Here is a 13284-nt window from a genome sequence, read left to right as displayed (position 1 = left end):
TACCCTACACCCATCTGACCAAAAATCCTTTTCTTTCCCCTTGACTTCACTGACCCCTACTATATCTAGATTGAGCGTTTGCATTTCCCTTTTCAGATTTTCTAGTTTCCCTACCACGTTCAATCTCCTCACATTCCACGCCCCGACTTGTTATAATTTCGTTGATTATTCAGTATTTTTCTCACAGTAACCTCCCCTTTGGCAGTCCCCTCCGGGAGATCCGGATGGGGGACTATTCCGGAATCTTTTGCCGATGGAGAGACCATCATGACACTTCTTCAATTACAGGCCACATGTCCTGTGGATACACGTTACGTGTCTTTAATGCAGTGGTTTCCATTTCCTTCTGCATCCTCATGCCGTTGATCATTGCTGATTCTTCCGCCATTAAGGGCAGTTTCCCGCCCCTAGGACAAGAGAGTGCCCTGAACCTCTGTTCGCTCCTCCGCTCTCTTTGACAAGGCCTTTGGCAGAATGAGATTGAATTCTTATGCAGGAAGTCTTCGGCAGACAATGCTAATTATTAATCAAAATGCTGGTTATTAATCAAATTCTGAGCATCGGCGGGAACCCGGGGCCGAAGACGTTCTTGATTATGAAACCAAGTCACTACCCCTAGTCCACGGGTGCTATTCGGTTAACAGGTACGTAGCACGTATTCAAACAATATCGTCCTTGTGAACACAATTGGCTCTTTATTGGCAGGCAGTATTGCTATCGACAGGGTATCTCAAGTTGATTCCAAGTTTCTACGTTGCCAGAAGGCTTCTGACAGCGCTACTCTCAAGCGGCTTCTGGTCAAACTGCGTTCCTATGGTGTCTCGTCTCAGTGCTTCTGGGTTTGTTATTTCCTGTCAGTAAGATCACATTTTGTGATAATTAATGGAAGTTCTCAAGGGAAATAAAATTGATACGTGGCTTCTCAGGGAACTGTCAGAGGCTCCCTGCTATATTCCTAACCCACAAAAACGACTTGTGTCAATCTGAGCAGCCCTCTTATACTATTTGCAGATGATGCTCTAATTTACTTCCTAATAAACTCGCCAGAAGATCGATAGAAATTGCAAAATGGTTTACACAAAATATCTGCATGTTGAAAACGTGGCAATTGAGCTTGAACAATAAAAAGTGAGGTCTTCCATGTGAGTACTAAAAACTGCCTTAAATTTCGGTAACACGATAAACTACACAAATTTAAAAGTTACTAATCCAACTAAATACCTAGCGATAACATGTAGTAAGAGATTAAATTGGAATCATCACACTGAAAATTTGGGGGAGATTAGTCAAAGACTGAGTCTTATTGGTAGAAAGAAGATGCAAAAAATCTATTAAAGAGCCTGCCTATACTACATTTGTGCGTCCTCTGCTAGAGTATTGCTGTGCGGTAGGGATCCTTATTAGATAGGACTGACGGAGAACATCGAGAAAACTTACAGAAGGCAGCTCGTTTTGTATGATCGCGTAATAGGGGAGAGATTGTCACGGAAATGATAGATGGGTTGGCAGTCATTGAAAGAGAGGAGTTTTTCGCGAAATTTCACTCATAAACTTTTTCCTCCGAATGTGACAACATTTTGTTGGCTCCCAAGTACACTAGAAGAAACGACCATGCTGATACGATAAGAGAACTCAGAATTTGCACAGCAAAATTTAGGTGTTCATTGTTTCCACGTGCTATTCGAGACTGGATCAGTCAAGAAATGGTCTGAAAGTGGATATGTGAACCCTGGGCCAAGTGCGTAAGTGTGAATTGCGTAGTGGTCATGTAACTGTAGATGAAAAGTCCAGGGTGGATTCCCTATCCCGCCCTTTCAATCCGGGTCCGTACTAATGATGTCGTTATCAATATGGCCTAATTTTCCTTCTTACCTTTCTTCTTCTACCACTCCTCCTTTCCTTCCTCCTTGTACCGAGAAAGCAAATCTGTTCACGAAATATATTACCTGCTATTGAAAGCATCACATCGCAGAATTGGTAATGGTTATTCCATAAATCCAACTGTTTTCGTATTTGTCACGTAAGACATTCTTTGGTGAAAGTGTAGTAGAACCAGCAACCAAGTTTCAAAAAAGACATAAATATTTATAAAAACAGTCTTACGTTGAATCCGATGACGGCTGTGAGCGGCACCCAGTCGAAGGCAGAGGGCACCTCACCCTGGGTCTCGTCCACGTAGAAGTAGGCGCCCATGGCGGTCAGGCAGACACCGCACCCGGTAAGGCCCAGAATCCCGAGCGGCCGCCGGCCAACTCTTTCAACAATGAAGGACGCCGAAATACTCGATACAAGCGAAACGGCCGCTACGATGATGGAAGACACATCCGCGTCGAAACCGCTTCCACTCTTCTCGAATATGTACGTCGTGTAGGTACCAAACGCTATTGCACCAGTGGACGAGTGGAGCAAGACGAACCCGGACATTATCAGCAGAGTCCTGCGGTGCACTGGTACCAAGAAAAGGTCTTTCAGCCTCCCTTTGGTCTCTTGCTTCTGTCGGATTGCTCTGTACATTGAGTCAAGCTCCGAGCGCAGTTCCTCTGGTGTCAACTCGCCCCTGTACCTTACGAGACTCTTCACAGCTTCAGATTCTCTGTTACGCAGAAGGAAGAAGTACGGTGACTCGGGCATCCACACGAATGTGACAATGAAGATAATGGGGACGGCAGTGCACATGAAGGAAACAGTCGAAACGGACAAGTAGGGCGCTGCGCAGTACATGAAAAGGCTGCCGCAGTTCATCAACACGGTGTGGATCATCATGAGCGTGCCTCGTAATTCGGTGTCAGCGATTTCGCACAGAAACATAGTGGAAGGACTGCCCATGAGGCCGCCAGATAAGCTTCCTATCGTCATGGCAACCATCAGCATTTCATAAGAGTTTGAGAAAGCGACCATTGGCCACCAGACGAGGAATGGCGCAGCGGCGGAGAGAATCAGCTTCTTCCTGCCGATGATGTCCACAGCGTAGCCAGCGGTGAACGTCGCTACCAGCCCCGTCAGCGAGTTGATGGAAGCCAGCCACGAGGCCTGGTCTGCGGTGATCGGGGCCGGAGAGTCCTCTGACTGCAGAATGGGGAGCGTCGTAGCCGACCAAGCCGCGAACGAGCCATATGCAGTGTATATCAGCGACCCTGTGGATTAAGACATTAAACACCATTGCAGCCATGAACCTTTTAAAGTCAGTCATTAGTAAGTGCTAGGGAGCCCCTGCGAAATTTCTCACTTTTGTACTTAACAATAATGTCATACCAGTATTGCTTGTAGTATCTAACTTCTGACAGTAATATTTACATTTACTTGTTGTTGAAGAGAAGTTTAATAGGAAATAAGCATATAAAATACAAAGAATTAAATGTATGCGAAATGGGTAGGTTAGAACATAGTGTTTCCTTCTTACTTGGTATATCACTAAAGCCACAATAACCCTTAACTGTGTTTCGAGATTTTAATTGCACTTCGTATTTTATGTGAACATGTTAGGCTGTAGTAGAAATAGGTAAATCACAAATCAAATCGACAGTGACAAATGTGTCTGTCGTTTCGAAAAGTGTATTTTTTAAAAAGGTGAACTTGTAAGATGGGCAGAAATAATGGACGACAGGTATGGTGACAGTTATTATCTATGACAATATTGTGTACAAATTATTCAGTTAATAAATACTTTAAAACAAATAGAATGGTATGGTATTTGTAAGAAGATAGTATGAAAAGGATAGTCTCTTATTCGTGACTAATAAGTTAGCTCCTTAAAAGACTGGAATGAAGCTAGGCATCCACGATGCTCTTTTGACTGTAATACATAAGTCTCTTCCATGTTAAAGTTTTAGAGTGAAATCGCTATGCAGTGTCAGATGCCAGTAAAAAAATCCATCCAACGATACCTCATTCATCCCTTTACCATTAGTATGTGTTGAGAAAAAGGGATGTTGACTTGAGAAATGATAAAGGCTGAGTCAAAAAGGACTTTAAAACTTTGGTATGATTTAGAAATTTATTGATATAAATTACAGAATCGGTAGATGTGGCATTTTGTAGCAAACAACCTCAAGTGTCACAAAAGTGTCAAGTGTCATTTTGGTTCTATGTTACTTCCATTGGTGTTGCGGCAAACATCCCAGCGGTAATCAAGTTCTTCCCACAGTTGTTGCTACAAATCTGGCGTAACTTGTGCAACGGCATCTTAGATTCGATGTTTCAGGTCGGCTAAATTGTTTGGTAGGGGAGGAACATATACACGTCTTTAATGAAACCCCAGAGAAAGAAATCCAATGTTGCCAAGTCTGGGGTGCCAGGTGGCCATGCGATGGGCACTTCACGACCAATCCACCAATCTGGGAAGTGATTAATCGAGGAAAGCTCGAACTTTCGTGAGGAAATGAGGTGGTACATCGTCTTGCTTGTGGTAAACTATCCCATCTCGGTCATCTTCATCGATCTCTTGGTTAAAAAGCTTAGAAGCATACCCAGATACACAATACTAGAGACAGTTTTCTCCATGACGATGAAAGAGCCATACATCTCCCATTTCTTAAGGGCATGAAACACATTACCTCGGGGGCTGTCACGAACGTGTTCCGGGGTTGCTTGTGGATTTTCGCTGCCCCATATTCTGAAGTTGTGTTCACAATGCCACTGATATGAAAGGTTGACTCATAGCTGAAGATTATTGTATTCAGCGATGTCTTGTCGTCTTCTAGTTGATGCAACATTTCCGCACAGATTTACCCATGAGGAACCTTATCTGTAACACTAATGTGCTGTGCCATTGCGAATCTATGCGGTTTCAAGTATAAACTTCTGTGCACTACTTGCCTAATAGTCTTTTGTGTAATGCCCGTCTCGCGAGGTGCACGTTGCATTGGTTTTTGTGGACTGTTGGCAAAGATCTCCCTAACTCGTTCGACACAATCATCAAAACGCGGGCAACGTGGTGATTTATCATGTCGCAGTGAACAAACTGCCTTAACAAAGTGCTTGTGCCAAGAGTAAATTTTAGGCTTGCTTGGAAGTTATTTAGGGTATTCGGTGCGAAATTTACGCCGAACAGTTATTGCAGAATTCGTTTCGTGAAATTAAAACACACAGCGAGTACGATCCACTTTAGTGAAAGTATCCATTTTAACTGTCCACTACGCTAGCGCTCCTACTGACGGAATGGGGTACTGAAGCACAACATCAATCAAACTTAGGTTGTTCGCTACACAATGACACACCCATCGATTCTGTAGGTTATCTCAGTAAATATCTATATCACTCCAAAGATGTAAAACCATTTTCACTCACCCTATACATTAACTAAAACAAGTACGTACTCAAACATTTTTCAGTTTTCCTAAATCATTCTTTTTGTTTAAATTGTTTCTTCTGTAACCATTTTCGACAACAAAATTAGCCGCTATCTTCACGTAATAGAGTGCCATGAAAGTGACAGTGTCATTACTGAAAATTCCCATACTATCGATGAATCAGGCTTGCAAACACTGGAGAACGATTGTTATTGAATATACTCAAACATGTCAAATTAATTCAATTTCAATGCTAAGCTAGACTTTACACCTCCATCATTGGGTGGATTTATTGCAGTTACAACGTGTAGGAGTTTTGCCAGTACGACTTTCCTGAGCAACGTGTGCCATTGTCTTGCAGTAGCAGACAAAAATCTATTTTAGCAGATCACGCGGGTGAAGAGCACTGTAAATGTGAATCCTACCAGCATGCACTCGCTCTTTTTCCAGTAGTGTGTACATCACGTACAATTCCTGTAAGGTGGGCTAAGCAAAAATGGCGTATTAGGTTGTAATAAATGTAAAGAACACCAAAATAATAATTCTGTCAACATCAGAAAATTTGTGTTATATTTTCAATAGTTCTTGTAATAATATCTCTAGAGAGTGAACGACAGAATAGCACAGCAAAAACAACTTATAAAAACCCATTGAAAGACATGTTGTATATTAATTACGCAAAATATCGTAACACAGCATACTAGAATGTTGCCTAATCTATGAAATAGAGAATGGTGGTATAGAAATCATACTCACTCCAACACATACGCGAGCATGGACCCATCTCACTGAAGGGTGAAGTAAATACTCGATTTTTCTCTAACACGACATACTAGCAAGTAATAGAAGCAAGTGAATTGATAGATCCAGTCTTTCTAGATATCTGACTGATATTGTACCATACTGTCAGTATCACCAAATGTAACTTTCGATTAAAGAATGTAACCTCAGATAGAATCCAGTACATTGTACTGGGCAACAAGTGTGCAACAGAAAGTAAAGTAATTTTGGGATTAGCTTAGGGAAATACAACAGGACTCGTTATCTCCTCAGTATACATAAACTATTGTTAATATTGTGATAGCGGCACTGTCAGATTGCTTACTAAAGATTGTGTTGTGTGATTTCTGTTGATACTGTTATCAGGTGGGATTTTATGACTCATGCCCCATATATCAGCAGGAAGGGAATTTGGATGATAGTGCAATATTTAAGGAAGTGCGCTGCAAATCATGGGAAGTTCCCTATATTAACTAGTATAAGGGCTCCAATTTTTATATGGTAAATTCAGAGTGCAGTCCATTGCTATCAGTGTGGATACTTTCCTTGGTAAACATAGTAGTAAGAGCATTGAAGATTTATTTGCATTAACTTCATTAACAGAAGGAAACATTATATTTTTATAGCCTGAATGATTTTCTCTTTAGATATAGTTTTGTTACGATGTACGTTATCAAATACGAGATCTGAATTCGTATTGCAATTTGGACGAAATTTTATCGAATACCATTTGTTCATATACAATAGTTCCATATTTGTACATCAGAGAGAGGAAAAAAGGTAAAGTATTTGCCGTTACAAACTTCACAGGTGCTCCTTCGTTTCCATTGCGTCTCGTTTTCAAGTTCAGTTTAAAGTTCATAAATTCTTTAATACAAGTGTATTTTAATACATATACTGTCATGGGCATTAAGTGCGGCTGCTGTTGTGGATTAGTAAGTGAGGACTGCAGATTCTAGTTTCACATGAGAGAATGCGATGGGGTAGAAGAGGGATGGTGAGACTCTTCAATGGACATGTACGATTGGCGGGACAAACAGAAAAATCACTGAAATGGAAATTAGTGAGGCGGCCAAATTTAAATTAGAGGACTTAAAGAAGAAGGGAAAATGAACAACAGCATGGGAATAGGTAACAGGAAACGACTGAAGAAAGATAAATTTATAGAGCTCGTTCAATGTGAAGGGAAAATGAACTACAGCACGGGAACAGGTAACAGGAAACAACTGAAGAAAGATAAATTTATAGAGCTCGTTCAATGTCAGGCAGAATAATAAAAGTGACTTGTTACGTGAGCTAGGAGATAAAGACCCTCATCCAGCAACAGATGCACACAGGAAGCAGCCGACTGCTAGAAAGGAGATTTCGACTTGATCGAAAAGAAACGAGTCACGAAGATAAAAGTCGTGTTACAGTTGTGCCAGTTTTTATGGTGTACAGATAAAGTAACCAATCTCTAAATATTATTTATGGTACTAAATACTAATGAATTTTGATGTATTATGATCATCGATGTTTAAATAGCAGATAAAGATTTCACGTACTTCTTACACACGTTTACATCTCTATCGTTGTATAAAATAAATTTGTAGTACTATAATTCACAAAACCCCATGTATTTATCGTTTCTGCCTGCATGTAATGCCCTAGATTTAATGTCAAACGCTTTTCACAATAACATAACAGTAATTTACGATTTCTTTCCCAAAAAAATTCCATATCTTTGTATCCTTGCATTGCGCCATCTTTGACACTCATATACTTTGTAGTCTGTGTATTTGTTTGCGTTTGTTGCAAATCAAAACATGTGGTGCACATTGAAAACTCCATTTTTGACCGAACGAAAGTAGTTTACAAGGCAGTGCAACGCTTGTGCCCATGAAAATCAAAACATTCTTGAGAACGTATATCATAGCAAGAAAATTGCAAAAACAAATGCGCCAGATGGACGTTTCACGTAAGTTGTATTCCAGCACAAATATGTAGCGCAACCATTTTGGTTACTCATTTGTAATTGTTAATTATTGTTTATCCTAGGGCAACTCACAGGAAACCAATGTATATTGGTATAACAGTCTGTCCAGAAATAATGTGAGATACAGTATAAGGTGTGACCTGGACACGTTAGGACCGGTAACTGTGCACACAAACATGAGCCTTATGTAGTCTCTTCGGCGGCATGATCAACCCTGCCTTTACAAAGCTGTAAATCGAGTAACTGAGAACTGAGAGGGTTACTGTGGGCTTCAGAGGCAGCTCAAATTAGAGGTGGCCCACTTGACGTTATTGATAGATGAAAATACTCGAGGATTACGAAGAGAAAAGAAAGGTTAAGAGATATTTTAGCCGACAGAATAAGAGGCACAATGACACATAAGAAAATTCTTGTATATATTGCTGTGGAAGGGGTGCATTAGCTAGGTACTGAAATATTAGAGGCTGGAGAAACAAAGCTAATAATGTTATTATCTACGTAAATGAACAGAGAAGAGGAAATTTAATCGAAGAAACTCGTCTCTCTTACACATTTCATAGCTGTTTTTCTCTTTTTTAGTCCTACAGAGTTTGGACCTTCCCGGAGGTGCATGAATAGCAACATAGATCTGTGACCTTTATTCCTTATGATGGGGGCATATCGTTTAAGATTAGAAGAATTTAAAGAAATTTTAGCGCTAAGAGTGTTCCGCGTATCTTGAAAGATGAGGGCACTACTCGGCTCTGTGAAAGATGATATGAGGCTTAGGAAACCTGGCATAAATAAAATTCCGTGTCAGTGAGGAAAGGCTTATATCGGCCGTTCTAATAGCACAGTTCAGGCCAGGTGCGTGCCACATGGCCGTTATACGAAGCTACAACAGCAAGAAAAATTGGCGTTACCAGAACATTGCTTAAACGATGGACACCGAATGAAATTCGACGAGACTGTGACAGTTGACAACACTTCCGGTTTTGGAACAGTTTTCATAAAGAGGCGCTTGAAATTAGGTTGGAGGATAATTTGATTAATAGAGACAATAGTTTTCCGCTTAGCAGGACGTGGAAGCCATACCCCGCATCAAAACAGAACGTTCTTAGGTGCGGCCCGCACGAGTGTTTGAAAATAGTCTCTAGTTACGATATATTTTTGCCGCTGATGTTCTACTAAGGGCGGCGCTACCAAATTAGTGCTGGAGGCCAGGAACAGTGATGGGCGGCGCATGGGCCTGGTCGTCTATATTAGACGCCTATACAGAACGACGATTTGGGGCCTTGACATCACTTTTCAGCGGGACTCAGGAGCTGCAGCACTGCAATGAGGATGGCGGACAGTTATATTACCGAAATATTGAATCACGTTGATTTTAGGATCCGGCAGCAAGCCAGAGCGTAGCTTGGGTCAAAATACGGGCTTCATCTCATCAGAATCGGAACAGAGAAAAAAAGATATCGAAATTTAAATTTCATCTAAAACCAGCTGCTCAGATTAGTAGTTCGGATGTTTAATCATCATGGCGTAGTACGCTAAAGAACCAACAGATGGTGCTATTAGTTTCGTAATAAACCAGAGAACCAACAAATGTCATTTTAATGTTTTTAACTCAGTAACGGATGTATTTTTTCATAACTTTAAGTCACTGACAAAATTAAACGCCGCGATCTTGTCTTAACAAATCCAAACTAACAGCGAATTTACTTGGCTACGATACGGGATTTACTGATTTCACTTTCTGTATTAAATACTTGACAACATTGCTTTGCTTTTTTCGATTGGCTTTATTTGTATTCTTTGCTAGCAAAAACGAATTTATGACGTTGATGTTTTATTAAGTTTGTTTTGTGATTTGGGTGCCTACTCATTACATTTTTATTTAGTTTTGTTTACCATTAAAATGCCTATAGAACGGTCGAGTCTTTCTGAATACACCAAAACATCTAAAAGACTGAGGGCTGTGCAGTCTGAAGAAACCAATGAAGATCGATCGTGAGGCGAGACCAGCTTCAGCCTTTAACTCGCTCTTTGGTAGCTTGTTCCGAAAGCGAGGTGCGATATGATTTAGATCGACAGCGTCATGCATTGTCACGATCCTGAGACTCTTTCACTCACAAATACTTAAAGTTACTTTCTCTCCAACATAAGATCATAGAAGCGGAGATTTTGAGGGTAGTCGTGTAGGCGAGAGAATTAATATACCCTGACTCCGGCGTATTCCTAAGAATTTACCATTTCGCTTAAGCGTACAATTCCCGGTGGGCGTGGACCTTAGTGTAGATTGATTTTCACACAGGTAGGTCTACATGGCTTTTTCCCACGCTCTTAGTTTATGTACGGAATCATACCACTTCAAATATTGATACATATAACCTTTAGAAGTAAAAAATGAAATCCATGTGTACAAATTCTCGGGCACAGTTATAAATAACTACCCAGGCAATGCAAGGTTACTCAGCTAATACCAAATATGTCAGCAATTAAAGAGACAATGGATAACAAAAAGCGTTGAAGTACAGTGTAATAGAAAGTAAGAATTATACCTGATGGTCAGGACAAAAACAAATGTGCAGCTACTTTCATATTGTATAAGGTACTGCTGTTTACTGGGAAGAGTTACAAGACAATCAAAAAGCTTGTATCTAATGCCAGACATTAGTAATACTGAAAATAAAACGAAGACTATGCGAAGTGTAGTAGGAAGGGAAACAGGAAAGTTCATTACGCAACAATATGACCTTGTAATTAAAGATGTTAACTGAAAGTTCCATGACTTCAAACATATAGGAAGCCTGATTAACAGTCACTTTATAAATGTAACTGAGGAACTCTGTACGGTCAGTTCTAAAGAAAAAGCTTGCAATACCACAAATATTCATAATTCAACTGAAGAGCATTTCAACTTCTTTCAGTGAAACCAGGAAAATAATTAACTCACTTGAAAGTAAAAATTCTCTTGGGGTTAACAGCATTTCAAGAAAGGTACAGGTACTGAAATCAGCATAATATTAAATGCAGTACTTCCATAAAGTATCTTTCCAGACAGACTAAAGTCTGACATTGTTGCATCCCTCTTTAAAATATGAATGACTATTGGTGGTTTCATTACTAGCTTCCTTGTCAAAAGTTTTTTTTAAAAAAACTAACGTATTTAAGACTGGTTGAGCGTGTCTAAGATGCTGAGTCAGTAGCAATTTGGATTCCAGATGGCTTCTCCACTGTACATTCACTCTACCTTTACACATACCATGTCTTAAAATATCTGTATGACAAGATTTCCCCTACTGGCATTTCTTATGATCTGTCTAAGGCATTTGACTGAACACATCACAATATTATTTCACAAAGACTTAACGTTTATGTTTTAAGAAAGGCATTACGCTAGTGCTGACATCTATTACATTTTATTCACCAACAGGTTTCAGTAGAAGAACGTGCTCGTGATAGTCAAAATGTTATTACATATCCACCATTCATCTTACCAAAATGCAGTACAAGGCGCAAAATTAAATTCAAACAGTACAGGAGGAATACAGGCAGCTCATTGTCTTCATTCAAACCGACCAGCACCTACTTCTTCTTTCGCTGTACTGTTTGAACTAAATTATGCGTCTTGCACTGTATTTTTTTGATATTTATGACATATTGCAAAATGAACATGGTCTTGAGCTGAAACAGGTTGCCAAATAAAGTATAATACAAGTCAGCATTAGTGTCATGAATTTCTTAAAATATACACATGCTGATATCCGCCTGGAAAACATGTTTAACGTTTATGCCTGTAAGAGTATAATGAATAAAGGGTCCACTTCATATTTAAATGGTAAGATATAAAGGCTCACTCAGACAGTATATGCAGTTCTCATGATAAACCTTCTTCTGAGTGTGAAGAAATTACTACTGGTGTTCCACAGGTTTCAGGATGTTACCCCTCATGTTCTTGGGTATCTACGAATAACATTCAATCTTACAAATAAGAAGCAGAATTCGTCCTCTTTACTGACGATGTAGACATCGTAATAAAGTCTGAATGAGCTGCAACAACGTAAGGTGTAAAAATGAAGTATTAAAAATTATTAGTAATTGGTTCTTGGTAAGTTTTCTGTCACAGAGAAATTGCTGTTCGTTCAAGTCCTGTACAAGTCATGAAATGTTATTATCAATGATAGTGAAAAATAAGTATGTAAAACTATGTATCAATGATGTGAAAAAGTAATCATGTAAATGTGGTTGCTTGAAATTGGTGTTTTTGCATATTGATCAGAACTTTAACTGGAAATCACATATTATGGACCTTCTGAACTTCTTTAGGTCAGGTATATTTGCTCTATGTCTAATTCCTGATTGTAGTGATGAAACATCAGACAATTAGCTTAGTTTATTATTCCATTCTTTGATGTCATATATTAACAGTTTTATGGGACAGTTCTACATATATGCATAAGCAGTCATTGCACAAAACATGTTGCACAAATAATGCCTCTATCCATCTTCAAATTTCACGTAGACAGATATTTAAAAAATTAGGCATACTAACAACAGCGACACCATACGTTTACTGTTTTATAACATTTCTTGTGCAGCATCAATTATTATTTGAAAATTATAGAAAACTCATAAATATAACATTTGGAAAAAAAGTCTTCATGACAACTTTCAGAAAATGCAGTAAATTACGCATCTATAAGAAATTTTACTATCTCACTTGTGAATTAGTGATGCTGGCAGGTAGTAATATTATTAAAAAGAGAAATAATTTCTACTTTACAGCTCTATTACTCCATTGATGAATATCTGAGTAGACAGTCTGTATCTGATGGAGTACATTTACCAAATTTTGTTGTAAGTTAAGATCGAAGCAAATAATCCATTTATGTAAATGGCCATCATGTAGCCATATATTAGAAAATGCATCTTATTTGTGAAAGTAATGACACGTTTTACATCATGGTGAGCTGCCACCAATATGATCCATGGAATACGCATTAAAGAAAGACTAACTGGTCCATACTATCACAAGAACAAAGTATGAATGAAGGTTTTTGAGCCTGAAACATGTGAAGATAAATAGATGAATTTAGAACTTGTTGCACCAAATTACTCGACAATTAACAAATTAAGTCCATAAATGGCTGCTTTGTTTAGACAAATTGCAGCCTTAAAGCTTGCAGATATAGGAAGTGTATGAAGACAAGATGGTTGATGTGATACTACGAGACTGATTTGAGAAACCACTGAAAGATTTAA

The 13284-nt window shown here is 39.2% G+C and overlaps 1 protein-coding gene across 1 annotated transcript in view; it reads right to left on the bottom strand.

The window, feature by feature from the left end:
• The window catches only part of LOC124589565 (facilitated trehalose transporter Tret1-like), a 38342-nt gene that overhangs the window by 21266 nt on the left and 3792 nt on the right, over positions 1 to 13284 (bottom strand). The window contains exon 2 of the mRNA XM_047131567.1: positions 2104 to 3134. Within this exon, the coding sequence (XP_046987523.1) occupies positions 2104 to 3134 (1031 nt within the window). The remainder of the gene's footprint in view (positions 1 to 2103; positions 3135 to 13284) is intronic.

This window comes from Schistocerca americana, chromosome 1 (assembly GCF_021461395.2).
Source record: "Schistocerca americana isolate TAMUIC-IGC-003095 chromosome 1, iqSchAmer2.1, whole genome shotgun sequence".
In the NCBI taxonomy this organism is placed as follows: domain Eukaryota; kingdom Metazoa; phylum Arthropoda; class Insecta; order Orthoptera; family Acrididae; genus Schistocerca; species Schistocerca americana.
Note: the sequence above shows the minus strand (reverse complement) of the source record. Positions and strands in the feature narration are given on the sequence as shown.